This window comes from Triturus cristatus, chromosome 7, assembly GCF_964204655.1.
Source record: "Triturus cristatus chromosome 7, aTriCri1.1, whole genome shotgun sequence".
Classification (NCBI taxonomy): domain Eukaryota; kingdom Metazoa; phylum Chordata; class Amphibia; order Caudata; family Salamandridae; genus Triturus; species Triturus cristatus.
In genome coordinates, this window is record NC_140590.1 from 1,000,100,911 (window position 1) to 1,000,128,317 (window position 27,407).

Sequence of the window (27,407 nt, forward strand, 5' to 3'; positions counted from 1 at the left end):
GAATATGAAGCAGTAAGTCATTATAGCACATCTCTAAATACTACATCATAGGCCCTGGCTTTTCACTTTTAGGCACAATCACGCAAGTCGCACTTGGTTGCAAGGATAGACCGCCTTCTCTGGGCATGTACAATGTATTTGTAACAACCTCTTGGTTGTTTCCTGGTTAATGCCTCATGTCTCATGCAATCCGTTATTCCCCTCCAGGAAAATTACTCACAGAAAAACACAGAATGGTGCAGAGAATGCTATGGGAGAGGAAGACCTAGGTCTTAGATGCAGTGTATTAGAAGAATAAACATTTCAACAAGATGCAGAAAAAAACAAGCATTGACAAAGTCAACAGATCTGACATTGACTGCCTTCCTTTTGGCCCTATCAATGCTTGTTTTGTTTTTTCACCGTTTTTGCTAAACATTTTTGAGGAAGCTGTCTGGGTCTCACCAGTTTAAAAAAAAGTCTAAAAGCAAAAATACGTTTTTTATCTCAAAAAGCATACATTCCTACAGTAGTTCCTATCAATGAGAGGAACTACTTTGTGAGAGGATGTTTTCATTGTGAAAAAACAGAATTCTGTCACTCACAATGAAGTTAGCCAATTACTGTCCAGCTGCCTCATGCTGGATGCTGTAGTGGGTGGATGAAAAATGTGAATGACACAACAGAGCAATGGAAGAAGAGGGCTTGTTGAAAGCCCCTATAAGTAAGTATATTATATGCATGGTTTTAGTAAAAAGAAAAGGTCTTTGCTAATGCAGCCCTAAAATGGGTCAAATTAAACAAGGAAAATGATCATAAGAATACAAGCGCCTATAATTCATGAGGGATCCATTCGGTGATATCAAAAGCATCAGTCTCCTTGTCATACAAGTGCTTCTGGTGCAATGCACTGATTTTAAGCAACACTAGCAGCAAACAAGGGCAGCCCAGTAACCCCTGGGAGCTGGGGTAAATACAATCACATTACTAAGTAGCCAACATGGGGATGTTATGTTATGTTAACTGCTGCTTCTATAGCGCATAATCACCATCAGGTCTCTTAGCGCTTTGAGAGAGGAGGCTGATGCCCAGAACCCACTGCCGTCCCCAGGAGCATGTGTTACAGAAGGTTCAATAGAATCTAACGCCTCCCTGAACAGGAGCGTTTTGAGGCGTTTCCTGAAAGTGAGGAGAGCACATTCCTTATGGAGGTCATCGGGTAGAGTATTCCAGAGTTGGCTCTGCCTCCCTTGGATTTTGTGATAAACAGAGGAACTGTCAGCTGACGGCTCTCGGCGGGCCGGAGTTTACGGCCAGGCACATAGTTTTGGAGACGCACTTTAATGTAGGTCGGGGCCTGGCCGTAGATAGCTTTGTGGGCAATACAAAGGCCCTTGAATTTGGCCCTCTGCTTGACTGGGAGCCAATGAAGCTTGCGCAAGAGAGGGGTCGCATGTGCCCTTCTGGGGAGCCTGAAGATCAGCCTAGCTGCATCATTCATGGTCACCTGTAATTTGTTGGTTAGTTTTTCCGGTAGGCCGATGTAGAGGGCGTTCCCGTAGTCTAATCTGGACAGGATGGTGGCTGATACTATCATCTGCAGAGCTGCCGTCGAGAGGAGGGGGGCGAGTCTCCGCAACTATCTCAGCAGGCCCGTGCAGGTACCAGTCACTGACGCCACTTGGTTGGACATAGAGAGGTCCGTGTCTATCTTGATGCCCAAGCATTTTACGGACGTGACCGGCACAGGGGTTGGGCCTAGCTCTTGAGGCCAGAAACGGTTGGTCGAGGGTCTGTCTTTCAAGACCTGGGAGGGCTATGCGAAAGACTCTAGGAGGACAGGGATCTGCTGGTGAGCCTGATTTAATATGGCTCATCAGGCCTGACAGAGAGGCTGGGTCTAACTTGGGGAAGGAGGGGAGCAGGTTAACATTGTAGGAGGCGTGGGGTGCTGTTCTAGTGGGTCCTGATGGGTCGGGGTGCTCTCAATCTCAGCTATGATGACCGTGATCTTATTCAGAAAATAGGTGTGGAAGGTGTTGCAATCTACTGGTGAGGCAGTGGATCCTAGTGTTGACTTCTGGCTGAGTTCTTTTAATATTTTAAAGGTCTCTTTCTGTTTATTTGAGGCAGACGTGATTCTTGCCTCGTAGTATTCAGCCTTCCTCGTCATAATGGCCTTTTTACATGAGGTAAGCAAAAGATTGTGGGCAGCAAGATCTGCGTGCCTATCCGATTTCCGCCACCTCCTCTCTGCTTGCCGTAGGGTTTGCTTCCTGCCCCTCAGTTCTTGATTGAACCAGGGGCGCCTTTCCCTTTGTCTCTCACTTTCTCCCTCCGTGCCGGTGCTACCTGATCAATAGCTTTCTTAAGCGTGACGGTGAGGGCAGTGCAATCATAATCCAGGTTGCCTGAAGAGGGTGCATCCATGGGGAAACTGAGTAAGATCCTCACCAGATTATCTTCCTCAATTCTATTCCAACTGCTCACTGTTTTCCAGCCTGGTGCTGGCTGAAGCAGGGAGCTATCCAGCGGGACCCAGCACCTAATCAGCGAGTGGTTGGACCAAGAGCACGTGCCGATGTCTGTAAGCTGGGTCAGTTGCTGAGAACTCCAGACGAGATCAAGTATGTGGCCTTTAATATGGGTTTGAGCATTCACCAGTTGGTGAAACCCCAAAGAGCGCATCGCTAATTTGAATTGGCTAGCCTGCGACTCTCTGGGAGTCACGTCCCAGTGGTAGTTAAAGTCGCCCAAGACTAGGAGACGTTGGTAGCATGAGCAGAGATCGCTAACCAACTCGGAAAAGAGTTAGTTGAACCTGGGGGTTGGGCGTGGGGGGCAGTAGTAGTATGATGCAAGAGGATTTACTCGATATTTTGACACCTAATGTGTCAGCGTTCTCGAGGTTTTCTGCCAGTAACTTATCTACTTGGAGACTTTTTTTATAGAAGATGGCCACTCCACCCCGTCTAGCATTGTCCTCCCAATTGTGCCAAAAAGCGTCAAACTCCCCAGGTAATGCTGCGATCGTATCTGGGGTGGAGCTGTCACCTAACCAGGTTTCAGTGACCGCTAAAACATCGATATCTCCATCCTGGAGGAGCGAGAACATTTCAAGGCAGTGTTTAGGTAGTGAGCGTGTATTCAGTAGAGCAACCTTTAGACCTGGTGGATGTCTGGACGGTGTATTAATATGGTGGACTGTAAGTGGAAGCATGGTGGTTTTATCGCGATTTTTGCTGAGTAGGTTTTCTGCTCTGAGAGTTTCTACTGCTTTCCAACCCAGGGTGGGATTTTTCGACTCTAATGCACGGAGTTCCTCCATTAAGTATGCCAGTAATTGGCCTGGGGTCCTGGCCCCTGGTCCCGGTCGGGCGCAGACGGGCTTGCCTTAGACACGCCGGCGGCACGCCAGCGGCGCGCCCGCTCCAGCAGATCATTCCTTATATGACTTGCAAAAATTGCTTCCAGTACCTAATCAAAATCATATTGTGCAATGAAGTGAGAAAAAGACTCCTTTGACAACCGGGCGTATACATAAACCACTGTTTTTACTCATAAAAACAAGAAACATAAAACAAAATAGATTACATTGCAAATAAGCATAAGGAGTTCAATACTGACTTTGAAGATTCCATGCATTACAATCAATGGCACACTGACATCCTTTATGTATTGCTTCGCACAGCAATTGTGACTTGGTCCTGCTATGGCTGGTACCAGTCCTCAACGAGGCCAGAGAGGGCTACTGTCAGCAGCTGCTGTGAAAGGCAATTTTTCTTTTAATTAATGTGTGCAGCAGAAATGCTGATGAGTGACCACTGCCAGATGGCCATCTTGTGCACCTGCCTCCGTGGAGCTGTGTGAGTGGTACGCGTGGGGTGATATTACCCATACCTATCACAACACCAGGAAACATTTAAGGCCTTATTTCGATGTCAGGCAGACTTGCGTCCTCCCGACACCGTTGCGGATACGGGTCCGAAAGACCTCTGTTCGGTGGTCCCGACCGTTGAGCTTTGTAAGCTCCCTTTTCTGTATGGAAGCTTGTGCTGTGGTCGGAAACTGGCCACAGCACAAGCTCCCATACAGAAAAGGGAGTCTGTGTCCGTCCCTGCATTGCGTGGTAGGCACCTCATGGTGCCTGCCACGCGGTGCAGGGATGAACAGGGGGGCACCATAGATGCCCCCGCAGCCCCCAACTGGAGGGCGCTAGCTGAATGGGGCCCCCAAAGTTGCTTTCCGACAGGGTTGCCATATCAGAAATCACGGCATGTAAACCCGTAAAAAGAACAATTGATGGACAGAATGCAGAACAATGTCATACATTCACCCCAGTACAGAGATCTGGGCCTAAATCCATCGTTTATTTCCTCCCCATGACATTCCAGTTTGATATTTGTTTCTTTTGCATTTGTCACTCTAAGTGGGAAGGGTATGCCCAGACGTGGGTCCCCTGCTCACTGCACCACTGCATTCAAGCTACCCTGGCTGATGAGAGTTGATGCCCTGAAACCAATCACAGGATGCTTATTTCCAGTTCAGTGAGGACCTTGTTTGGCAGTTCAGGCTGGACTGTTCCCATAAGGAACAGGGTCAAGACTGATTTGCATATGGGTGGGTCCAAACCGGGGTGGCGTGGTGAGCAAAAGAAGGTTGGATTAAACCCAGATCCTTGTGACTTGGGGTGAATGCTTGCATTGTTCAGCATTCTGTCCATCAATTGTTTCCTTTGCACTTGTCACCCTAAGTGGGAAGGGTATGCCCAGACGTGGGTCCCGTGCTCACTGCACCACTGCATTCAAGCTACCCTGGCTGATGAGGGTTGATGCCCTGAAACCAATCACAGGATGCTTATTTCCAGGCCAGGGAGGACCTTGTTTGGCAGTTCGGGCTGGACTGTTCCCATAAGGAACAGGGTCAAGACTGATTTGCACATGGCTGGGTCGAAACTGGGGTGGCGTGGTGAGCAAAAGAATGATGGATTAAACCCAGATCCTTGTGACTGAGGGTGAATGCTTGCATTGTTCAGAATTCTGTCCATCAATTGTTTCCTTTGCAATCGTAATCTGGACGGCGTAAAAATCCATCCATAGGAATTACGTCCCGGTTCCGATTGGCAGACAGGCTCCTTGAGCTCGCCTGAATGTCGGGCCGGTTTCAAAACCGACAGCCTCCATTGTAAAGAGGCTGTCGGTTTTGAAACCGCAATGAGGCTTGGAAAGCCTCTGAACTTGGTTCAGAGGCTTTACGAGCATCATAGCAATGAGGTTCTCAGTCTTTGACTTTGCCGTGTGCATCTCACATTTTTTACAGCTCTTGGCAGTGACCTGCTTTTAGTGATTCTCTTTATTTAGTGCTCACCTGCACTTAACAGTGGGGACTGGATGGGTATTGTAATCTGCATTGCAATCTACACTGCAATATAGTGCAACTCATCTCATGCAGCGCACAGCCATTAGAACAAAAAACACACTCACCTAAAATAGCCCATATCTCTAAGCTTAGCCAATCTTGTTAATTAATTGGAGTTCCAACTACTATTAAAGGCTGATCAGGCGACCAGTGGAGTCTGTGTGCATCACAGAAATAATTTGTAAAAGTTTTTTTTTACTGGTTGCTAAGCATGGGCGATCTACAGTCATCCGCAGGGAAACAGAAGTCAGTACACATTTTGGTCCTTTTGTGCCACCTCTGTGACTGCACATCCAAGGGCTTGAAGGGCCAGAACTGCAAACCTCCTCATGGCCCTTACTGGTTAAAAATAGACGTTCAAAAGAACTGGCACGCACCTTGATCCAGACAAACAAGCAATTTATTAAAGCCGCACCCACATCGTTGAGCCTCAGAAACAGTAAAATTCTGCAAGCATCCACATCTCTGATTTACCCTAATATACTAACATAACAACAACTACATTTTTGAGCCACTAAAGTAGGATTTGAATGGCAGCACCCACATATTTGGGTGACAGATGATCAGTAAGACAGCACCCTCATCAATGCTCTTTGTAAGGAGAACTAACAATGATGTTTGGGCCATTGCTAGCACTAAGCTAATGCTTGTTGCTTTGGGCTCCCACACTACTTGATCATTTGACTTTAGAAAGCAGAGAATACTGCGGCACATCTGCAGTTGTTACTGCAAAAGTTTGGTTATATTGCTGGGCTAGAACTACAATGGTTGCCCTTCAGGATGCAGATATGGGGGTATATTTATCATTGAAGTGCATCACCGTTGTGCCACGCAAGGGCAAATCAACTACTAAGTCAGCTTTATCAAGCCACGCAAGTCCACCTTGCGTAGACCTGAGTGGCTTGATAAATCTAGAGTAACGCAACGCAGCGCGAATCGCTGTATTGCGTTACCCTGCCCCAAGGAGGTGTTGCATGGGTGGTGTGTGGATATGGATCTGTTTCTGTTTGGGATCAAGCTGATTTTGTTTTCGGTAACGAAGGAGCCGAACTGATTTTGGATTTTGTAACCGGAGTGGTCGAAACTGACGAGGTGGAGTCTTGGCTCAGTGTGTAATCAGAAGGCCTTGGACATGCTTTTGGTGCCAAGCCTGAGGACGGGACAGCAAAGCTGCAGTTTGGTGCCCACCATGGACAGATGGCAGTGGTGGCCTGGAAGCCTTTTGTTTGGTGGAAAATTAAAGTTTTGGTGTGGGCAGGTGAGGAGTTTGAGTACTCACAGCACCTTGACTCGGTGGCAGATCGTGCATCTCCAGCTAGATCTCCAACTCGGAGTCCGATTCTTGGACTGAAAAGCTTCCCTCTTCGGCTGCTGATTTCTCGATTTCTTCCTCTTCCTATTTAATGTCTTCTTGTTCAAAGATATCTGGCACCTCCCCGATTTTGTGTCTCTGCATTTCTATGCGCCGTGCCTGTCGGTCCCGCAGGGTCTTTTTCGATCAAAATGATCGTCAGGCCTCACAGTTTTATTATTCCCTGTGCTCGGGGGATAAGCACAGATTGCAGACCTGGTGAAGGTCGGTCCGCAGGTACTTCAAGTGGCACTGGGGGCAGAATCGAAATGGAGTACATTCCAGCAGCAGAGTATCATCGATGGAGTTGAGTGAGAGTAAAGGTATGGCCTAAACAGGCGAGTCCCGAAGGCCGTAATCGGAGCATGTCAATCCGACGAATTAAAGTCTTCCGAACTTTGATATGCAAGAAAGGAAATGCGTTCGAAACAATACCAACGAGGTTAAGAGTGGATTATACACTGAAAGGATCCTGAAAAAGGTCTCGAACCCCAGCGCAGTAATACACGTCCAAAACCAACAGGGAAGAGAAAACAATCTAACAATGGAGTCGATGCCCATGCGCATTATCACCATGAGGAGGAGTCACCTTACCTCGTGACTCAAAAGACTTCTTCGAAGAAAAACAACTTGCACACATCTGGACCCAACACTAAATGGCAGCAGTATGCAAAGCATGTGTATCTATAGCCAGACATGCCACGAACGTGGGTTTTTCAAATTACCACCCTGATCCCTGTTTAGGTACTGTTAGTAACCTAAAAATAAGGACACCATTTCATCTATGTATTAAATGGGGTTGTGTGGGGCTACAAAAACCTGCTTCTTCGCATTTAAATACTGATGCATTGAGCTAAATTATCTTGTGACCCCAGCTGGTATGAAGGCAAACCTTGTAGAGTTAAGTCAGAGTGTTAGTTTACGTAACAAACACAAGTGGTAGTGTTTTTTTAACTTTTGATCTGTCTGAGCTAGAAACAATTTTTGCTTTGTTAAAATCTGCAAATTATGCAGAAGATGATGCATTATATGGCAAGGGTGGCAAATCTATAATAATGCTGTGAATGCAGAATCACATAATTCTAGTGGTCCTGGCATTAAGTCTTACTGAGCCAACAGGTGTCATTGACTTTTGATTGTTACTTTTGTATTGAGGTGTAGTGCCCGGAGAAGTAGGATTGGAACAAACCAAACACCTCATAGGTCCAAGAGAACATATTTATGTGCCCAGAGTGCTGCTGATTCCACAGATAACCCAACACAGAGAGCACCACTGGGCATTGGAGGGGTAAGAGGGTGACATTTTAAATCTGCCTGTTAGTATACTCCTAACCACAACCGAATCATAGGCATGGCTGACAGACTAGAACACCAAATACTTCAGCCACTGAAACTGGAGGAAGAATAATCTCCAAGTATAAACAGACAGAGTCATGAAAATTAAGCCAGGAATGGCAAGTTTAAGATTATTTTCTTATATCAATTCACACTACAACTTCAAACCACAAAGTAACAGCTGATCGCATTTCAGTATTCAAACCAATAGTAGAAAAGCAGAAAGTAAATTATGAGCCTGTTGTTAGTGGCAGGGCAAGTTTAGAAGAAGACTAAGCTAAAATGAATGCATTACTACACTGTTGGTAGAGTGCACTTCCTGAAATGATGATACCACGCCACAACCTATTGATGGACCTGGAATAATTCTTTCCATGCCTTTTTGCTAACCTGATGGGACTACAAGAATATACAAAGCTTTGTTTCCTAATGAAGAAACTACAACTACAGAATTCAAGTTCTTTAGCACTGAAACTATTCTCTTGTATCCAGCACATAGCTCCCATCCTGCACAATCTTCCATATGAGGACCTTCAAACATTTGCACCTTTTCCATTTTCATTGTTACTCGACAGAATGGCTGTCAACAACCTGAAATCTTATTTTGCCAAACCAAATGCTACGCACCAGATGTTCAGGACCACCCAGAAGCCCACACACAAGTCTATTATTGAGCATTTCCTCTTGTTTGTATTCCCATTTTATTTATGTATTTTCTTCATGTGGTTCGCGTTAGCGCCCTTAAGGTGTGGCAAATAGGCATGCAGAGGAAAGCTGCAGTAAGCATTGACCAGCCCCTGCCTCACATGGTTATTAATACATGTCCTGTTTTCGCAACAAGTGGTGGCCACCCATTTGTCATGATTAGCTGTGAACCTCACCTTGTCATACATCCTGTTCAAAAGTCGTGGCACAACTGGGAAAATTGTTGGCTGCAGCGCTTTCATATCGTCAGAAAGCAGACGAATATCTCCTTGGAAGAATCCAATGCGCCCTCCATGGCAGTACACAACAGACTAACAAAGGAAAAGAAGAGTGTTACTTTTTCTTGTACATTTGTAGTAGGAAGTATAGTAGCATTACCAATTCCAAAATGATCCCCATTAATAAAGGTGCCTTAGAATCCCAAGGTACATTATATGTTTGTCCATGTGGCATCTGTGTTTAATGTGCATGGTAAAAATTGCATTGCTGCTGGAGGAAATCCCAATCTGTGCTAAATGTTTGTTTAACTATATAACACATGGGCTACTTATATGGGATATGGTTGAGAAAGCTTTTCCTAGTGTAAAAGTGTTCTCAATGAAAGCATTAATTGAATAAGAGAAAACTGAATAAATTAAAAATTAACCTGCTACCCAATCAAGTCTCGGAGTCGAAAAAGTTTGGACCTTGATTATGCTACACATGGTTCGCAATTACAAGTGACAAGGTCTTTATTGCGCAAGTCCGCAAACCCCAACATTTCAAACCTGCTGGAATTTAATGACTGAAAAATTCTGGTAAATGCTTGCACCAAAGATGTCGGATTTTATCAGGTATTGTTATTATCGCATCCAACATCATCCGGTAATAATGGGGTAGATGTGGCATTAACAATGGGAAACGTGGAAATCGGAGCACTGTTCATTCTTCTTGTGGTACTGATAAGAGTGAATCTGCATTAAAAGGATTGGACTTTGAATGTTTAGCACGGTGTTATGAGCCTCCACATTTTCTCCAATAAAAAGTGATAGAATGCCGTCCTATGTCCATCTTTAAACAGGAAGCTAGCTGTTATACTTCACAAACCCTGCTTCATTGCTTCTTACCCAGGTTCGTGCAGTTCTCCTGGAACATATTCCACGAGAGGTTTCTGAAACTGTCATGCAATACACAGGGTAATAAAGTAGAGTGCATTTGACAACCAATCAGAGTCTCGGAATAAAACATTTTCGGAATTGTCTCACACAAAGAAAAGAACTACATAAATAGACTGAAATTACTGCATTGTTTTCCAAACAATGCTTAGTGTAAATCATTTTCGGAAATGAATGTAGGCATTTTGATGAATGAATTATACGAAAAACTAGCAATCTTGTGTTCTGTGGTACTAGGGGATCTGATCGAAAACGTGCCGCCTTCCTGAGATCGCGGTCAGCGTGTGGAGGTACCTCTTTCAACCTCGACAAGCACAGGGGTTCGAAATAATGAATATTGTTTTTAAAGATGCTGTGGTAAGCTAAGCTATGTTAGGGTGATCTTTAGTTTCTCCTGCTCTGGAAACCTCTTAAGTAGTTCTGTTCAGCTAATTGAATTTGAAGATGCACCAATATGGAGAGCCTCGGGAGGAGTTGAGTAAAAGCAAATGTTTTAGTGGCTTCATGAAGACATTCACCACTACTCAGTGGGTAATACTCCGACTGGAGACGATGGACCGTCCTCTGGGTGATAGGAATCTTTGAGGAGTGGCGTGGCCAATCACTTTTCTGAAGTAGATCAAATTGGAAGCTGTTGTATGGGGGTTAGTAACAGCAAGCATTCACAGAGCTACGAAGCTACTAGGTGGTGATGACAAGCGCTATGTTGGAACACATCACAACACAAGTTGACAACAGGACAATTTATTATGGTTTCTAGACGGTGAAGTCAACTTCTTTAGTGTGTAGGTATAAAGAAAAGTCCTTTTACAAAGACACTAGAGGGCTGATATAGCTGTGAACCACTGCAAGGCATGATCTCATTTTCTGAAGCTTGTAGTAATTCAAGCCACTTAATTTTTCACAAAATGTGTCTCAAAAGTGAGGGCAAATAACTATGATGCAAAAAAACACACAAAAAACAATTAAAACGTAGAAACATGGTTTTCTCCCAGTTCCAGCTCTTCAGCAAATCTTGAATCAGACTTAAAGTGGGCTAGTTTCTTCTGACCAAAACATGATTTGCGACCACTCAATATACCTTCTAGTATGATATTTTGACCTTGTACAAAAAACCCTTTTCAAGCCTTCCGAATCTCTGCTTTTGAACCTACTAAACACACAACCTCACTGCTCTGCGGCGAGGTCTCTCACTAATTCTTTCCCTTCTGGTAGAGGATTTAACCTAGCCCATTTATGTTTAGACTACTAAATTGTGTATTTGCTTTTCTTACGCCTGATCTGCGTGCTGACCTTGCACAGCCCCTTGTCTAAACTGGGCTGTCAGTCAGTCAGTCAAACTAGTCTTTTTTCGGCCATAGGCCATAAAAGCACAGATAAAAAAGATAAAAACAAAATACGAAAATATTCCAGTGAAATATTACATGATTCTCAAATTTCACGTTATCTAAAAATCATAAACAAAAAACAATTTTCGTGAAACAAAATTAGATAAAATTCCATTTAGTGGACCATGCCGAGAAAACTAATTTTTGCAATAAAAGCTCATTTGTTTTAGTTTGGGTTAAAAATGTTTATATATCTTAAAAGTATTATCAAATTTCGAAATTGCACACATATAACATCTTTTAAGATTCATATCTTCTGATGTAAAAAGACAATTTTATATAGTAAGCATTGCATGACAGATTTCTAGTGATCCTAGAGATTGCCGGAATGTTAACCCTTCCTTATACTGTCTCACATTTGCCTTACGTAGTAAATGCACCAAAAAGGAATGTCCCGACCCCATATAACAAGGGGCAGAACAAAATTAAATGGCTGGTGCATTGTATCCAAATGTTATCACTCCCACAAAGGGTAAGTCCTGGTTCCAGACCTCTGGTGTAGGAAAAGCAAATTTAAAGTGCAAAGTGCGCAATCTAAAAAGAGTGAACGAGTAGCGGTATGTTGGGTTCGCAATTCACCCTAAATAGGGCTCAATGCTACAGGTTCTTGATACTTGAGCATAATTTACGATTGTCTGTTTAGCTTTGGATAATTCTGGGCGTTTTTCCAAATACAATTCTTTAACACGTAGCTTATAATTTGGCCCAAACTTGCATAAATCTGACTTTCATAAATCTGACTGGCCCAAACTATCAAAAGTATCCTTCGAATATTTTAGCTATTGTATTTGATCTACCCCATCTAATGGCAAGCAATGGGAAATACAATTTCTAGTCAGGCCCGCCTTGGGGGATACCCAGATTTTAACCCATAATAATAAAGGGACTGACCCGATCAAGTCTTCCAGGTACGGCATCCCAAGTTTCTTGTGACATATTAAGACAGCTGTGCCTCCTAGGACTGACAATAATCTGTGTAAAAATTCAGCATTTCTGGGAGGGGTTTATTTCATACCTTCTGGGCAAATTTAAAGATACCCTCAATGTTCTTGGCAAAAGTCTGTCATCTAGGAGTTAGAAAAAAGTGGTGTCCAACTTAGTAACTGATTTAAAAGACACCCTAGTTAGTTAAAAAATGTCACCTTATATAAAAAAACAATTGAGTCCCCCATATTTAAAGACAGACTTAGTGCTGGAGCGACCACATGTCACAATATATGACTTCGATAAATGTACTTGGAGGTCCAAGTCCTGTACGTAAGCTAAAAACATAAAAAAAGATCTAAAAGGGACTGAAGGCTATTTGCTGTATGCGCAATCAAAACTGCCTAATCTGCATATAAAAAAATGTGAATGGACTTTCCACCCATACATGGCGCATTCTTACCATTTTTGACCAGATGATTACTAATGGCATTTAATTAAAGCAGGAAGAGAATTGGAGCCAGGATGCACCCCTGGTAGAACTAATGTGAGGAGCACATTCGCCTAGGGGTTCATAACGAACCCTTACTGTAAGATCTTGGTGCAAGCGCCTGATGGGGGTTAAGAGATCGTGTTCCACTTCCATTTTACCCATTTGTTCCCACAGCTTGGAGCAGCTCACAAGATCAAAGGCGCTTGATAGAGCTATAAAAGCAAGGTGCATGTACTGGCACATACACTGAGCTGGGCAGACTCTTGGCGGGCATTTCACCCCTCAGAGGCACGGTTCACATACGCATCGTCGGTTCACCCCACCCTCTCACGCCTAGACTATATATTCCTCCCACATAGCTACATATACAGAGTGGCGCATACATCCATCATGCCCAGGGGCCTCTCCGATCACTCACCAATTCAACTCAAGCTCCGCTTGCAGACTTATCGAGCCCCTTAATGGTGGCGCATGTCCCCATGGCTTCTTCGTGACGCTGACTATCAAGAGATGCTACATCTCGCTATCACAGATTATCTCAGTTTCAACGTGGGTACTTTCTCGTCCCAAGTCACCCTCTGGGAGGCCCTTAAGCCCACGATAGGGGGGCGGACATAAGTTATCGCTGCAGGGAAAAACGATGGCGTTTGGCGCAGGTGCGGGAGCTGGAGGACTGTCGGGTACGCCTGCGGTCCCAACTGGTAGAGGGCACTGATTCCGGTACCCATCAGAATCTCTTACACGTCCAACAGCAGCTCCATCAGTTGCATACTGACAGCGCTAAAGAGACATGGTTGGCGACCCAATGCAGGATCTATCAATGGGGCGACAAGTCCAGTCAGATGCTCCATAGGCTATGTCAGGTTCGGACGTCCCAGACGCAGGCTCCCCTCCTGAAGTCCCCAGACAGCACTATGTGTACCTCCCCCGAGACTGTGGTAATAGCAGAGTCCCTTATAGACGACTTTTTCTCTGATATTCCTCCCCGCTAAACCAATCACTCTAGACGAATTGCAGGCGGCATTGTCCAATACACACCCTGGCCGTGCTCCAGGCCCGAACGGGTTCCCCTGTGAGTTTTTGCGCACACATATGGCAACCCTAGGGCCTCACATGTTTGGGGTGTTACACGAAGCCTTGGAGCAGCGTATTTTGCCTCCTGATTGGCAGCACGCCGAAATCGTGGTTTTTCTTAAACCCGGTCGCCCCCCGGAAGATCCGGGCTCGTATCGCCCCATCTCTTTGCTGAATTTTGAGCCCAAACTGCTGGAAAAGGTCCTAGCCGACTGCCTCCGTACCTGCATTCAAGACCTGGTGCATCCGGATCAGTCAGGCTTCATGCCACAGCTCTCCACCAGGCACAATATTAGGCGGGTCCACAACGCTGTCGCGGAGGCCCCTCGCTTAGGTCGTTCCGTGGCGATCTTGTTGGCAGACATCGACAAGGTGTTTGACTCTCAGAGCTGGACCTACCTTTTTAAACTCGTAGAAGCCGTCAACCTGGGACCCAGGTTCCTGACATATGTGAAACTACTGTATACGGATCTCACCGCCTCGGTTTGTGCAGCTGGATGCTGCTCGCCCCCTTTCTGATTCACAGTGGCACGAGGCAGGGGTGCCCCCTATCCCCTCTCCTATTTGCCTTAGCGATCGAGCCCTTAGCTGTGTGGGTGCGGCTGGACTCTGTCCTTAGGGGACTGGACTAGACGCCGGAGTACTCAGACAGGATTGCGCTTTATGCCGACGACGTCCTGTTCTGTTCTTCATGTCGGATCCTGGGTCTACGGGCCTCTTGTCATCCAAATTCTTCGGGGAGATCTCTGGACTCTGTGCCAACCTGTCCAAATCTACACTGTTCCCTATTCATGGCGAGCAGAGAAGTCAGACCTGGGCGTCGCCATTAATCATTACGGACGTGACGGGGAGGAGCCTAGCGCTTGACCAAGATGGCCGCGTGAGCTCTGAGCTCCCGAGACCCTCGCGCCCTCCGTCGACTATCCTGTCTCTAATCCTGTCTGTATGCATGGCATCGTGTAGATGACCTGCCAGGGAGGCGATTGATGCTACCCGCGGTCGGATCGCCCACCGGGAACCGGAGTTATGCATGGCGGAAGATTGCGGCCTATCTCCGAGGAATGCCAGGGGCAAGAGTTGGCAGGACGCCCGACTTCTAGTTGAACAACAACGGCCAGGCGAGGTGTGAACTGTCGGATGGAGGTCCCCGTCCTTTCACTTTCGCTTTCTCTCCCTTTGTCTGCCCTGCCCCTGGAGAGCTCTTGGTGGCTTCATTCTCCTTTGGACGCTCTACATGCTACTCTGGCGGCCCATTGCAGAACTGATCACTCCTGATTCCTCTCGCTGAGGGAGGGCCGTCTTATCTGAACCGACCTGCTTGGTACCAACCATGTCGGGCAAAGCAGAGGTGGATCGGCTGAAGCCTAAATCTACCAGGCGGGGTGCCTATACTCAGGTCAATAATATGGACCGCTATGCTCTGCAGAAGGGATCACCGAGTGGGTCGAGCCAGTCGCCAGATACCCAGAAGGAGGCCTTGCCCTTGGCCCCGGAGCTCTCGCTGCAGGATGTCATGGGCGCGCTTGAAGGGATGCAGACTTCGATTGGGAGGCAGTTTGATGCCCTGGCGCATAAGGTGGATGCCATCTTGGTGGATGTCAACCTGATCTGTGCGGACTTGGGCAAAACGAATGAACGGGTTAAAACCCTGGACCTCAAGACCACGGGCCTCGCCGATGATGTCGCGGAACTGCAGACCGAGGTTCGTAAGCTGAGGACCGAGAGTGATCTCGCCGCCCGCAGGCTGGAGGACTTTGAGAGCCGGGCCAGGCGCAACAACGTGCGCGTTATCGGGGTCCCGGAGTCCTCGGATGAGGCTTCGGTTGACCTGCTCGTCGAGGACTTGGTGCTTAACCATCTGCAGCCTAAGGGTCTTGGGAAGTTCTTTGCGGTTGAAAGGGCCCATAGAGTGCCGGGTGGGAGGCCCAAGGTGGGAGCCCCACCGAGGCCGATTGTCGCCCGGCTCTTTCATTTTCGAGATCGGGACGCTATCCTGCAAGCATCGAGGGTGACGGGCCCGGTGCCCTTCCAGAACGCGTCGGTGAATTTCTATCTGGACTTCACCCAGCAGGTGCAGAGGCAGAGACAGGGCTTTCTGGGGGTGAAGAGGCGACTTCGGGAGAGGGATCTGAAGTATGCCATGCTCTTCCCTGCCAGACTACGTGTGGTGTACGAAGATCGGACATTCTTCTTTGAGTCTCCTGTTATGGCCGATGAATGGCTGAACGCTTTGCCCCGGCGGCGGACGGGAGAGGATACTGCCGCGGATGGGGACAGTGGCCGGGATGGGCAAGGCTGATTTCTCGGAGCCGGTCTGACTCGATTTGACTTTATTTGATGACTTGATTAGAGTGCAGTAAATGCGGAGGGTTGCGGGTGGACGAGGGGAGCTCTTTCCTCCCTTAGGGTGCTTTTTGTAGATGTTGGGGTTTGTAGGGTGACAGGCACACTGCAAGTTGGGGGGGCTTTGTAAGCTGCAGCAGGGGTGCAGGGTGGGGGGGATGGTTGGGATTTTGGGGTTGTTGTTGGGGGGTCTGTTTCTGCAAGGCGTAGTGATCATCTTCGGTATTGTCCCATGGTGGCTCTTCGGGGGGGGGGTGGGCCTCTTTGTGTTTGGGGATGGGGGGTAGAGGTTTAAGTGTTATTAGCTGGAATGTTAATGGTTTGGGGGATCGCATTAAGCGCGGGATAGTTTTGCAACACTTGAAACGGTCAATGCCAGATGTTGCCCTACTGCAGGAGACACACCTTATAGGTAACACGTGCTATGCTCTTAATAGGAAGGGTTATAAATTCATAGCTCATTCGGGATTCTCCTCCGGGTCTAGGGGTGTGGGCATCCTTGTCAGGGCCTCGCTGCCATTTGAGGTGGACTCCACCGTTGTTGACGATAGGGGGAGGTTTGTGGCGGTGGCGGGGAGGTGGGAAGGTAGAACTTTGGTTTTAGTTTCGGTTTATGTCCCTCCAGCCCTGCAGGCCTCCACGTTTGTGGATCTGGGTAGGGCCTTGCTGGATCTCCCGGGGGGGTATGTTAGTGGTAGGGGGGGACTTCAATGCTGTCGTCTCTGGGCTGCTGGATAGGCACCCGCCCAGAGACACAGGGGGGGCTCAGAAGTGGCTTCCAGACTTCCTAGACACACTCGGCCTGATAGACTGCTGGAGGCTCCGCCACCCCACACAGCGTCAATACACCTTCCACTCCGGGGCGCATGGTAGCCTTTCTAGGATTGACTATCTGCTCACTTTGGCTGTGCACGCCCCTTTGGTTTCTGAGGCCAGGCACATGGCGCGTGGCATATCGGACCATTCGCCAGTGTGGGTCAGGTTGGATGTCGGCCAAGAGGGAGGGGGAAGGATGGCTCCTATTAACCCCTGGTACTTTCGAGATTCCAAGATGCGCAGCGCACTGGTGAAGACAGTTGATAATTTTTTCAAGGATAATCAGGGGTCCGTGGACTCGGCAGTGTCGCTCTGGGAAGCATTTAAGACCGTTCTGCGAGGGGAGGCCCTCTCACTTGTAGTGGCTGCCAAGCGGCGGAGAGATGGCGAGGTTATGCAGGTGGAGGAGGAGATCATGGCTTTGGAAGGAGCGCTAGAGGAGGAGGTAACAGCGGCCTCACTGCATGAGCTGAGCTTGAAGCAAGCCGAGTATAAGGACCTTGTGACAAATGCCGCTAAGACCCTCAGTAGGGAGCAGCAGGGCCGCCTGTATGATGTTGGTGACAAGGCCGGGAAGCTCCTAGCTTGGCTGGATAAAAAAGAACGGGTTAATAGAGTAGTGCCGGAGCTGACGGGTGAGGGGGGGGAGGTGATTGTGGAACCTGAGGGGATTGTCCAGTGTTTCTCGGACTATTTCTGTAAGGTTTATGCCTCAGTGTCGGATAGGCCGCCCGGGGACTCGCGTGACCTCTTGCGGGATATCGCTCTGCCCTGTCTTTCTGATGTAGATAGAGATGATCTTGATGGAGACTTAACGGTCGATGAGGTGGCGGGAGCTATTCGCGCGCTGAACTCGGGCAAGGGCTCGGGCCCGAATGGCTTGCCGATTGACCAGTATAAATTGTTCCCGGATAGGGTAGCCCCTCACCTGCGCGCCATGTTTGTGGAGGCGCGGGGGAGTGGGACCCTCCCGTTGGACCAGAGGCTGGCGGCAATTGTTGTGATACATAAAGATGGTAAACCCCGAGATAAGTGTGCCTCATATAGGCCCATATCACTCCTCAACGCCGAGCCGAAGATCCTGGCTAAAATCCTGGCGGGCAGATTGGTCAGGGTACTTGGAGACTTGATTCACCCGGATCAATCCGGTTTTATTCCGCATCGCAACACCGCGTTGAACCTTCGGCGCCTTCATGGGGTGATCGCCAGGGCTGGCACGCTGCGAGAACCGGCTATTGTGGCGTCTCTTGATGCCACGATGGCCTTCGATACGGTGGAATGGGAGTATTTGTGGGCTGTGCTAGCCAAGTTCGGCTTTGGCCCTGGTTTTGTGAGCTGGGTGAGGTTGCTGTACGAGGGACCCCTTGCGAGCGTGGTGGTAAATGGCCGGGCATCGACTCCGTTCCGGCTTGGGAGGGGGACTCGGCAGGGCTGCCCCCTGTCGCCTCTGTTGTTCGCCCTTGCTCTTGAACCTCTGGCGGCGTGGATACGCTGGCACCCGGATATACGTGGCCTTCGGTGGTCGCCCGAACACGAGGACCGCATTTCGCTATACGCTGATGACATCTTGTTGTATCTTGCCTCGCCCAAGAACTCACTCATAGTGGTCTGTGACGTTCTTACATCCTTCGGTAGGAATTCGGGTCTCGTCATCAACTGGAGTAAATCGTATTTATACGTCCTGAGTGGTGAGGTTCCGCCGGTCCCGCGAACTTGCTCGATCCAGATTGCTCAGCAGGGCTTCGTGTATCTGGGGATCTTTATCTCCATGGACCCCGCTTTGCGGTATGAGAGAAACCTGCTCCCCCCCCTGGCGCGCCTGCGGCGGGATGTTGAGGGCTGGCGGAGGCTGCCGCTCTCCCTCGTCGGGCTTGCTGCCTTGTTCAAAATGATGTCCCTTCCTCGGTTCCTCTACGCATTGCAAAACACTCTAGATTGGGTGCCGGCCAAGTACTTTCGGGAGGTCGAAAGCCTCCAACGGACGCTGTTGTGGGATGGGAGGCCGCGGATAGCGATTGCTAAATTGACGCTTCCATGGTATGACGGGGGTATCGCGCTTCCAGACATCCGACGCTATTACTGGGCCACCCAGTTGTCCGCGATTAACCACGGTTTCTATGGCCCGGCCCTCAGCCCTGGTTATGCCATGGACAGATGGTTGTTGCGCGGTGGGAACTATCTTAGGGCGTTGTACTCGCGGTCCCTCGACTCATCCCTCACGGGGCCCACTGGGGTGGCGGTGCGTGTATGGAAGATGGCGACTGACTCTCTGGGCTGGAAGGATAGGCTCACCTTAGCTGCCCCGTTGTTTGAATCTGAAAGGTTGGGTAGGCTTTGGCATACGAAAGGGTTTGATAAATGGGATTTGATCGGCATTTCCAGGGTTGGAGATATGCTGATTAAGGGTAGGGTGAAGTCCTTTGAAGAGTTGCAGAAGGAGTATGAGTTGGGGGCGTCTGAGTTTTTCCGATATGTTCAGGTGCGTCATGCCCTGCGGTCAGTCCTTCTGGAGGGTGAGAAGGTGCCTGAGTCCTCTCCTTTGGAGGACCGGATCCTTGATGGCCATATGCCGGAGAGCACGATCTCGCTCATCTACAAGAAACTGATAAATGTTCGGGCTGATGTGCTACTGGGGCTGCGGGACCAGTGGACTAGGGACGGACTCGAGTTGGACGATGAGGACTGGCAGTCTGCTGTTTCCTCTCCTAAGGAGGTTGCGATCCCGTCGCGTCTGAGGCTGGTGCAGCTTAAGATCCTGCATCGAGTGTATGTGACGGGGCCGCGACTGGTTCATATGGGATTCTCTGAGGAAGGCCTATGTAGGAGGGGATGCGGTATGGTGGGTACTTTCCTACATATCATCTGGGAATGTGGTGTCATCACGGAATTTTGGAGGCGAGTCCATGCGGTGATGGGGGAGGTGACGGGCATTGCCATGCAGCCGGAGGCGCGGTGTTGTCTCCTGAATGTCTGGGGGCCCACTGACCATGATGAGGCACAGACCCAGTGGGTGACCCTGGGTAACATGGTTGCTAAGAGGGACATCGCGCGCTTGTGGGGTTCCGGGGGGCCCCCCACGTTAACTGCGTGGAAAGAAAATATGGACTGGAGTATGCTCAGGGAGAAGACAGTATATTGCGCCAGAGGCCGCCCTCGGAGGTGGCATGCCATCTGGGGGCGGTGGAACCAATACAGGGGGGGAATATGTCTTGCCCCTGATCTGGATCCCCCCGAGGAACAGCTTTCTTCTTGACATTCTTTCCAGCTCCGTATGTAGATGTGATGGTTAATTGACCTCTTGGGCCTCTGCTTTTCCCCCTTTTTCCTCTTATCATAGTACTGTGACCGTTAGATGATTGGGGTCCGGCTCCCCCTGAGGGGCTACCACCGTGGGCATTCAGTGTTGTTGCCTTGCTGGGGTTTGTTGTGTGTTTGTAATTATTAAAAATGGAACCTTCTCACTGCTCCTTCAATGTACTGTGGACGATTCTCTATACTCTCCTAATGAAGCTGCCGAACCTCCGGGTTGTCGGCTGAATAGCTGTGTCCAGATTCTTGAAGAAATAAAGGTTTTTATAAAAAATAAATAAAAAAAATAAATAAATAAAAAAAAAATCATTACGGACGTGAGCCTTAAGTACCTAGGGGTCTACATAACACGGTGCCCCAGCGACACCTGGGCACACAACATAGCTCCGCTGCTGCCCGCCGTCTGGGATGAAACAACGATCTGGTCTCAACTTCCCCTATCGTTATACGGCAGGTCCGCAATTTTTTTAAATGGTGTCTCTGCCGCGCCTACTCTACAGGCTCCAGAAATACCCGTTCCCTATCCCCCCGTCGTGGTTTCGCCAAATTAACGCACTCCTTAATAGATTCTTCTGGCAAGGGGGCGTGATTCGCGTGGCACTCGCGACGTGCACTTAGTCCACGTACTGTGGTGGTATTGCAGCGGCAGACTGGGCTTCGCATCTCCTGGTGATCAATGAGTGGTGGTATGGCTCGCAGACAGATCCGGCCTACGCCGTGGAGCGGTCGGCCATGGCGGGTACCCCCTCGCTCCATTTCCTATACAGTAGCTTCTCCCTGGAGGCGCTTCCCCCGGGCTGCTGGGTAGTTATTCAGACATGGAGACGGGTGGTTAGGTCCACGTGTTGGTGGGGTACGTTGACATGCGCCACCCCCCTCTGGCAGGGAACGTATCTTCGGCCTGTCTCTTCGCTGGTGGGGTTTCGTAGATGGGATGATATCGGTATATCTACACTCGGAGACATAATGCAGGGGACCACCCTCAAATCATTTCAAAGGCTGCAGGTGGATTTTGACCTTCATAAATCACAATTCCATTGCTATTTGCAGCTCCATCACGCACTGACCCCCCTGATTCGGCAACTAGAGTCGCTACCTGAGTTCCACCCGCTGGAAGGTTGCTTACTGATGGGAGATTTGTGGCCCCACAAAGTCCGGAAAATTTACAAAACCCTCACTACACACTCCAAGACCACTATTCACCGTACCCGGGCGGCTTTGGAGGCTGTCCTACCAGCTCTGACGGACGACGATTGGGTCGAGGTGCTGGCTAGCCCTCGGTACGCCGCCGTCTCTACCAGATACAGTCTAATCCAATTTAAATACCTCCACAGGGTATATTACACGCGTCTCCGGAAAATGAGGGCAATTCAGTTCCCCATCTGTCTCCGATGTTGTGCAGACGAGGGGTCGTTCCTACACACGGTGTGGAACTGCGGGGCACAGCAGCTCTTTTGGTCTGGTGTGTTGTCTTGCATGGGGCGTTTACTAGCATGGGATGTCCCGACAGACCCTAGATTGGCGCTCTTACACAGTACAGAAGACCTCCGAGGGGAACAGGTATAAAAGACACCTTTTGTTTTTAGGTCTCACATTGGCTAAGCGGGACATAGCACAGCACTGTAAGGATACGTCCCAGCCCTATATAACCAATTGGAAAAAGGCCCTGGATAGGTGCATGTCAGCGGAGATTGCTGTGTTCCAGGCGAAGGGGTATCCACAGAAGCATGGGAAGATCTGGTCAAGGTGGGCCAAGTACAGGGTATAGATCTGTCCTTAATGTCAGAGACAGCCACCCGGGACCCTATTGAACGACTGGTGGTGAATGATTTACCTGTTTAAAGTATCTGTGCTGAAAAGATGTAGATGGGAATTCCTTTGGTTTGTGCATATAATGCTATCAAAGTATGTATGGTGCGCACTTGAGTGGTGGGGGGATGGGTGTTTCCCTTGGTCTGATGTTCTGCAGACTTTTGGGGTTGTTGTTATACAGTACCCAGGGACTTTCCGTTCCGCATTCCGATTGTACTTTGCTTGCTGGGCTCTGCCCTTGTGGTACGTTGAAAATTCAATAAAATCTGTTGTTAAACCAAAAAAGCAAGGTGCAAGGAACCCTTTTTAGCCTTCACGTACTTCCTCCAAATTAATTAGAGGTCTAAACACTGTTTAATTGTCCCTATACCAGATCTAAAACCAGATTGAGCTTCTGACAAAATGTTATTTACCATGGCCCAATCTTCAAGATGGGACAATAATATTCCACCTAGATTCTTTGCGCTAGAGTCGATCAGGGAGATCGGATGGTAGCAGGTCGTCTGGGACCGATCCCCTTTTAAAAATAGGGACCACAGTGGCGATCTTCCAGGACTCAGGGATGGGCCCCTTCACTAAAGATCTGAATACATTTGTAAGTAGAAAAGAAAGATTTAATTTACAAATATCCGCTGGTACCCCGTCTGGTGCTGTGGCTTTATCTGGAATTCCCTTTTTTTATAGTTGTAATGACCTCTTGTACTTCAAAAATATGTTGAAAATCCTGAGAGGACTCAGAGACAGGAATGCTGTTGAGCTCTGGTAAAATGGGCACATCTTCTGGTGCGCAGATTTTGGTGAAATGAGAACGCCATGCCTCCATCGGTATTACAGAATCAATACTAGGATTACTGCGCTCCTTAAAAAGGGTATATTGATCTCTTCCCAGAACTTTGAGCTATCTCTCAATTTGCCAGCCGCTTGAAGATGTTTTTAGGTTTTTTTTAGGACTTGTTTATAAGTTACCCTAGCTTCCTCAACTTCAGATGCTTTTTCAGTGTAAAGATTAGATTCCTATTTGCAGATGAGCATGCTGAGTAAAACTAGCGAGAAGGTGGCTTCTCGGGGGAAGGGATGAGGGACATAAGGTTCTTAGCAAATTTGAACTGTTTCGCAGCTGGTCCCAAGTCATCAGTCAAACAGACATTAATAGAAGCCCTGGCTTCTTTAACAACGGTATGGTTAAAAGCAACTGGGTCAACAGTCTCCCATTTTAATTTTAAACATTTATTCCTAGTGATCTCCAAATTATCAGATCGATTTACTTTAAGGATTCTAATAAAGGAATCCAACTCAATAAACAGGGGGTTGTGATCGCTCATACATCTACCAGCTGTCACAAAGGCAGTTAAATAAGGGGAAATTCAGTTGACAATATACTATAGTCTATGGGGTTACCTATTTGATTCCCTATAAAAGTTTGAACACATGCATTTTTTGTACCACCAACGTCACTTGGAAAAATTAAATTACACTTTAATATCAAATCGTTTAACGTCCCATCATAAAAAGAATGAGAAAAATGAGTGATATTATCAGATTGACAAGCCCTAAGGCCGCAGACCCTGGTATCTGAAAACTTGCAAAAGGTTATGTTAAAATCGCCAACCCAGATGATGTGAACAATGCGTTTAGTTTTTTTTAAAGAAATCCTCTCAAAATTAATTTAGTGGATCAATAATGTCCTTTGTTGATTCGTTAAAATTGTTATACTAAAAGTTTATTAGCAGAATGTTAAAGTTGCCCACAAATAGTAGTCTCAGTGAATTTCATAGAAAGAAAAGTGGCCAGCCCCTCACTTGCTCTACCAGCCTAAGGTGGCAATGCGGGTTGGAAAAGGCCCTCCTACCCATTAATATTGAAATTTGTCTGCATCCAGGTTTCTTGACAACATATAATGTCATGTGTGTTCAGGAAAATGATACAATCTGGATTTGAAGTTTTTGAGCGTGCTCCAGCAATATTCCATGAGACTGTACTCAATGCCCTTTTAACTTGGTCATGATAGGATTCCGAGACCTGAGATGAAGCAACAGCATTTTCTGATTAAAGGGGATACACTGTTATAGCGTCAGTCTATTTTTCCCAATGCATCCAGGGGTTCAAAAGAGTGTCCAGTGGGTATGTTGTATCTATGACTGATTAAAGTTGGACAATCATCAACAAAGATGTTATTTGATTTTTGGGCAATAAAGATGTTCTGTAGAAGTAACTCAAAGGTAATGCTTGGGTGTTGCTTTGCAGTTTGATTTGGTTTCCTAGGATGGCTAAAAGTGTCTTCACTAGAGTTCAGATTTTTTTTTATCACTCCACCTCCTTTTGACTCCTTTCTACCTAGACCTAGCCAGGAAGTTCTTCGGACCATCGAACTCTTTAAAGGATAAATCCAATATCCACCCCCCCCCCTTGTTATTCAACCAATGAATAGTTTTATTCTGTGTCAATGACCTACATGCTGGCCTCGAATGAATTCCAGTCGGACCACTTTCAGAAAGTTAAAAATAGAGCTGTAGGTTTCCATGGAGACCTATATTAAAGAGCACCATTCAGTGCTTTGAGCTGCAGCTAGAAATGTCTCTCTAGTTCCACTCATTTCCCCTGCAGGTCTCTTTTACAGTATTGAAACTTCATAAATTGATACCATAAAGCTGTGCCTATTCCGCATTTTACACCCTGCTGATGGCCCCAGGCTAGAAACCAGAGGGTGGATTCTGTATACCGAGAGGTTGCAAGGTTGGAAACTATGCGCTTGACATAGTTTACAAGGATCAGATGCTCCGGTACCAGGCATGCAGAATATTATCCTAGCATTCCGTGATTCATGCATGAATTATAGGCTGATAATGACTAGTTTAAGAAGATATCCAAATTGGAGATATAAACTCAGCCTATTCCAGAACAAGAATCCCCAGCCAAGTCAATTAGCTAAATTGATTTTGGAAAGTTTAGCTTCTAGCATTTCTGCAAATGTTTTCTTCATGATCCATTGTGTACATCGCCACCTACCTCAGCTTCTGCCAGCTGCTCAAGTGAACTTTCTGAGACAACAACAACATTCTTGAGCCAACACTGCAAGAGGCAGTGAAATATGATTAAAGTGTTCTATCACTGCACGAGGACAAAAATATGAACAATACTTTTCACTATAAAGACCTGTTGCCATGGTGACACATTACTGAAGCGGCACCCAACCTCTCCGAGGATGCTCTGCGCGTACTCATTACTGCTGAAACTAGTTCCTTGTGAGCCAGTAACAACACATTTATGAGTTTATAAACTATGTAGTTCACGATGTTACCAGATGATTAGCTAAACGTTCCTACAAGTTGCGCAAAACAGGAATATATACACTTTTCCAAATCTTTGAGACTGGCCATATTTAGGTTGTTTCATAGAGTAGGTAGAATTATTTCAGAGTTTTTGTATACACATGCTTTTCCTAGCACACATTTGCTGTATTGTTATTTATACTGTTAGCCAACACATTCCTATTCATCATATACTGTATGGTGCATCATTGCTTTAGATCCATGAAATAGTAATTGGTGGCTTGTGCAGACAAATGCTACTTCTAGGCAGCAGGGTCACATTACTTGGGTCAGCTGTGCATTCATGGGTCTTTAGGAAAACCATACAGTGGTCTGGAAAATGATGAGATCAGGATTAGTGTTTTACTTTATGCCTTTAGGATCTGCTTATTTTAATGACCGTGTTCTCAACTAATCGTGTCTACATTTATCACTCCACTGTCATATTCTGTAAAGCACTAAGACAGCGCCCTGGTATTCGGTTCTCATTCTCTGCTCTCTTTCTGAGTACTCTTAGGTCCAGCATTTGTGACAAAATGAGAAATTGAACTATTGTAGAAGCACTCAGGATCTCCTTCCTTCTGATCAAACACATTTTTCCTGTGCACTTTGACTAGTTCAATGAGGATGTTCTATGCATCTGCATAGACATTCTAAGGAGGGACGACCCTTTATTCAGCCAAAGGGAGCCACTTAAATCATCTGTAGACACATGTTCGGTCTGTCAACACAACCTTTCATTGTATTAAAATGAAAGCAGAACCCATCTTGATAAAAACTATGGGTCTGATTCATCAGAGAATTTTCAAGACTTCTTGACAAGGTTTTAAGCCAGGAAAGATAGACTTGATTTACATCGATTTATCTTCTGTTTAGGACAGCTCTAAAATAGTCCTTTCCCTGGAAAGATGGTCTTAAGAGTTCCCGGTCCTCCATAACTCAAGCTCCTCTTTAATAAAGTGGGTCTTCCTGAGAGGAAGTAAGCTATATTGGCTTTCCACATAAAGTCCTCTAGATGTTCCTACATGCAACATATCACAATGCAGCCAGCTACCACAATATCCTGATACCCATATGCCCTCAAAGTGGATTCCTCTCTCCACAAGCTTCATTTGGCACAGCAGAAACGTTAGTGCAGAGAGGATGTATGGGCTGCATTTGTAAATCACCAGGCACTGACAATTCAAATAGAGAAAACAAGTCTTTGTAGTGGCTTGTTCTTAGTAAAGTTTCATCTGTCTGTTCCCCGCTAGACTGGTAGGGTTTCCTTATACCTGTAGCTTTGTGGTAAGTATCAGTCACTATCCAGCCTTAATATAGTGTTTAATATTGATGGCTAGGTGGTCTCTAATTGTTTCGCCATGTAGTGATTTGCCCCAGAACACTGAATTTGGTCAAGTGGAGAATATGAAATAACAAGTCAGTCTCCAAGGTTCCACGAGCAACATTGAACTAAAAGTAACTTAAAAAGCATTCATTGAACTAGTACCTTCCCTTAGCTCAATTGTAATGTCAACTGTTTTATGTGGAGTGACCGCTGCGCCTCTCACCAGGCCGGGTCACCCCCTTGCTCCTCCTGCCGCCTCCTGCTCCTGCCTGCCAGCCTTGCCGCAGAGCCGCCCGCTCGCCAGTTTCCCGCCGCAGCTCGCCACAGGCCCCGCCCACCACCGGCCCATTGGCCGAGCCGCTCTCGCCGCCCAGCTGACCCGCCCTCTCGTCCCCCTTCTTAAGGGGACAGCAAGGAGTGCTCGGGAGTGACTGCTGCGCCTCTCACCAGGCCGGGTCACCCCCTTGCTCCTCCTGCCGCCTCCTGCTCCTGCCTGCCAGCCTTGCCGCAGAGCCGCCCGCTCGCCAGTTTCCCGCCGCAGCTCGCCACAGGCCCCGCCCACCACCGGCCCATTGGCCGAGCCGCTCCCGCCGCCCAGCTGACCCGCCCTCTCGTCCCCCTTCTTAAGGGGACAGCAACCAGAGCGACCGCGCAGCGGACGCGCGCAGCGG

At 47.5% G+C, this 27,407-nt stretch overlaps 1 protein-coding gene across 3 annotated transcripts in view; it reads right to left on the bottom strand.

The window, feature by feature from the left end:
* The window catches only part of ACSL6 (acyl-CoA synthetase long chain family member 6), a 410,748-nt gene that overhangs the window by 124,682 nt on the left and 258,659 nt on the right, over nt 1-27,407 (bottom strand). For all 3 annotated transcript variants that reach the window (XM_085618041.1, XM_085618042.1, XM_085618043.1), the window contains exon 12: nt 8,965-9,099. In XM_085618041.1, coding sequence (XP_085474167.1) covers nt 8,965-9,099 — 135 coding nt within the window. The remainder of the gene's footprint in view (nt 1-8,964; nt 9,100-27,407) is intronic.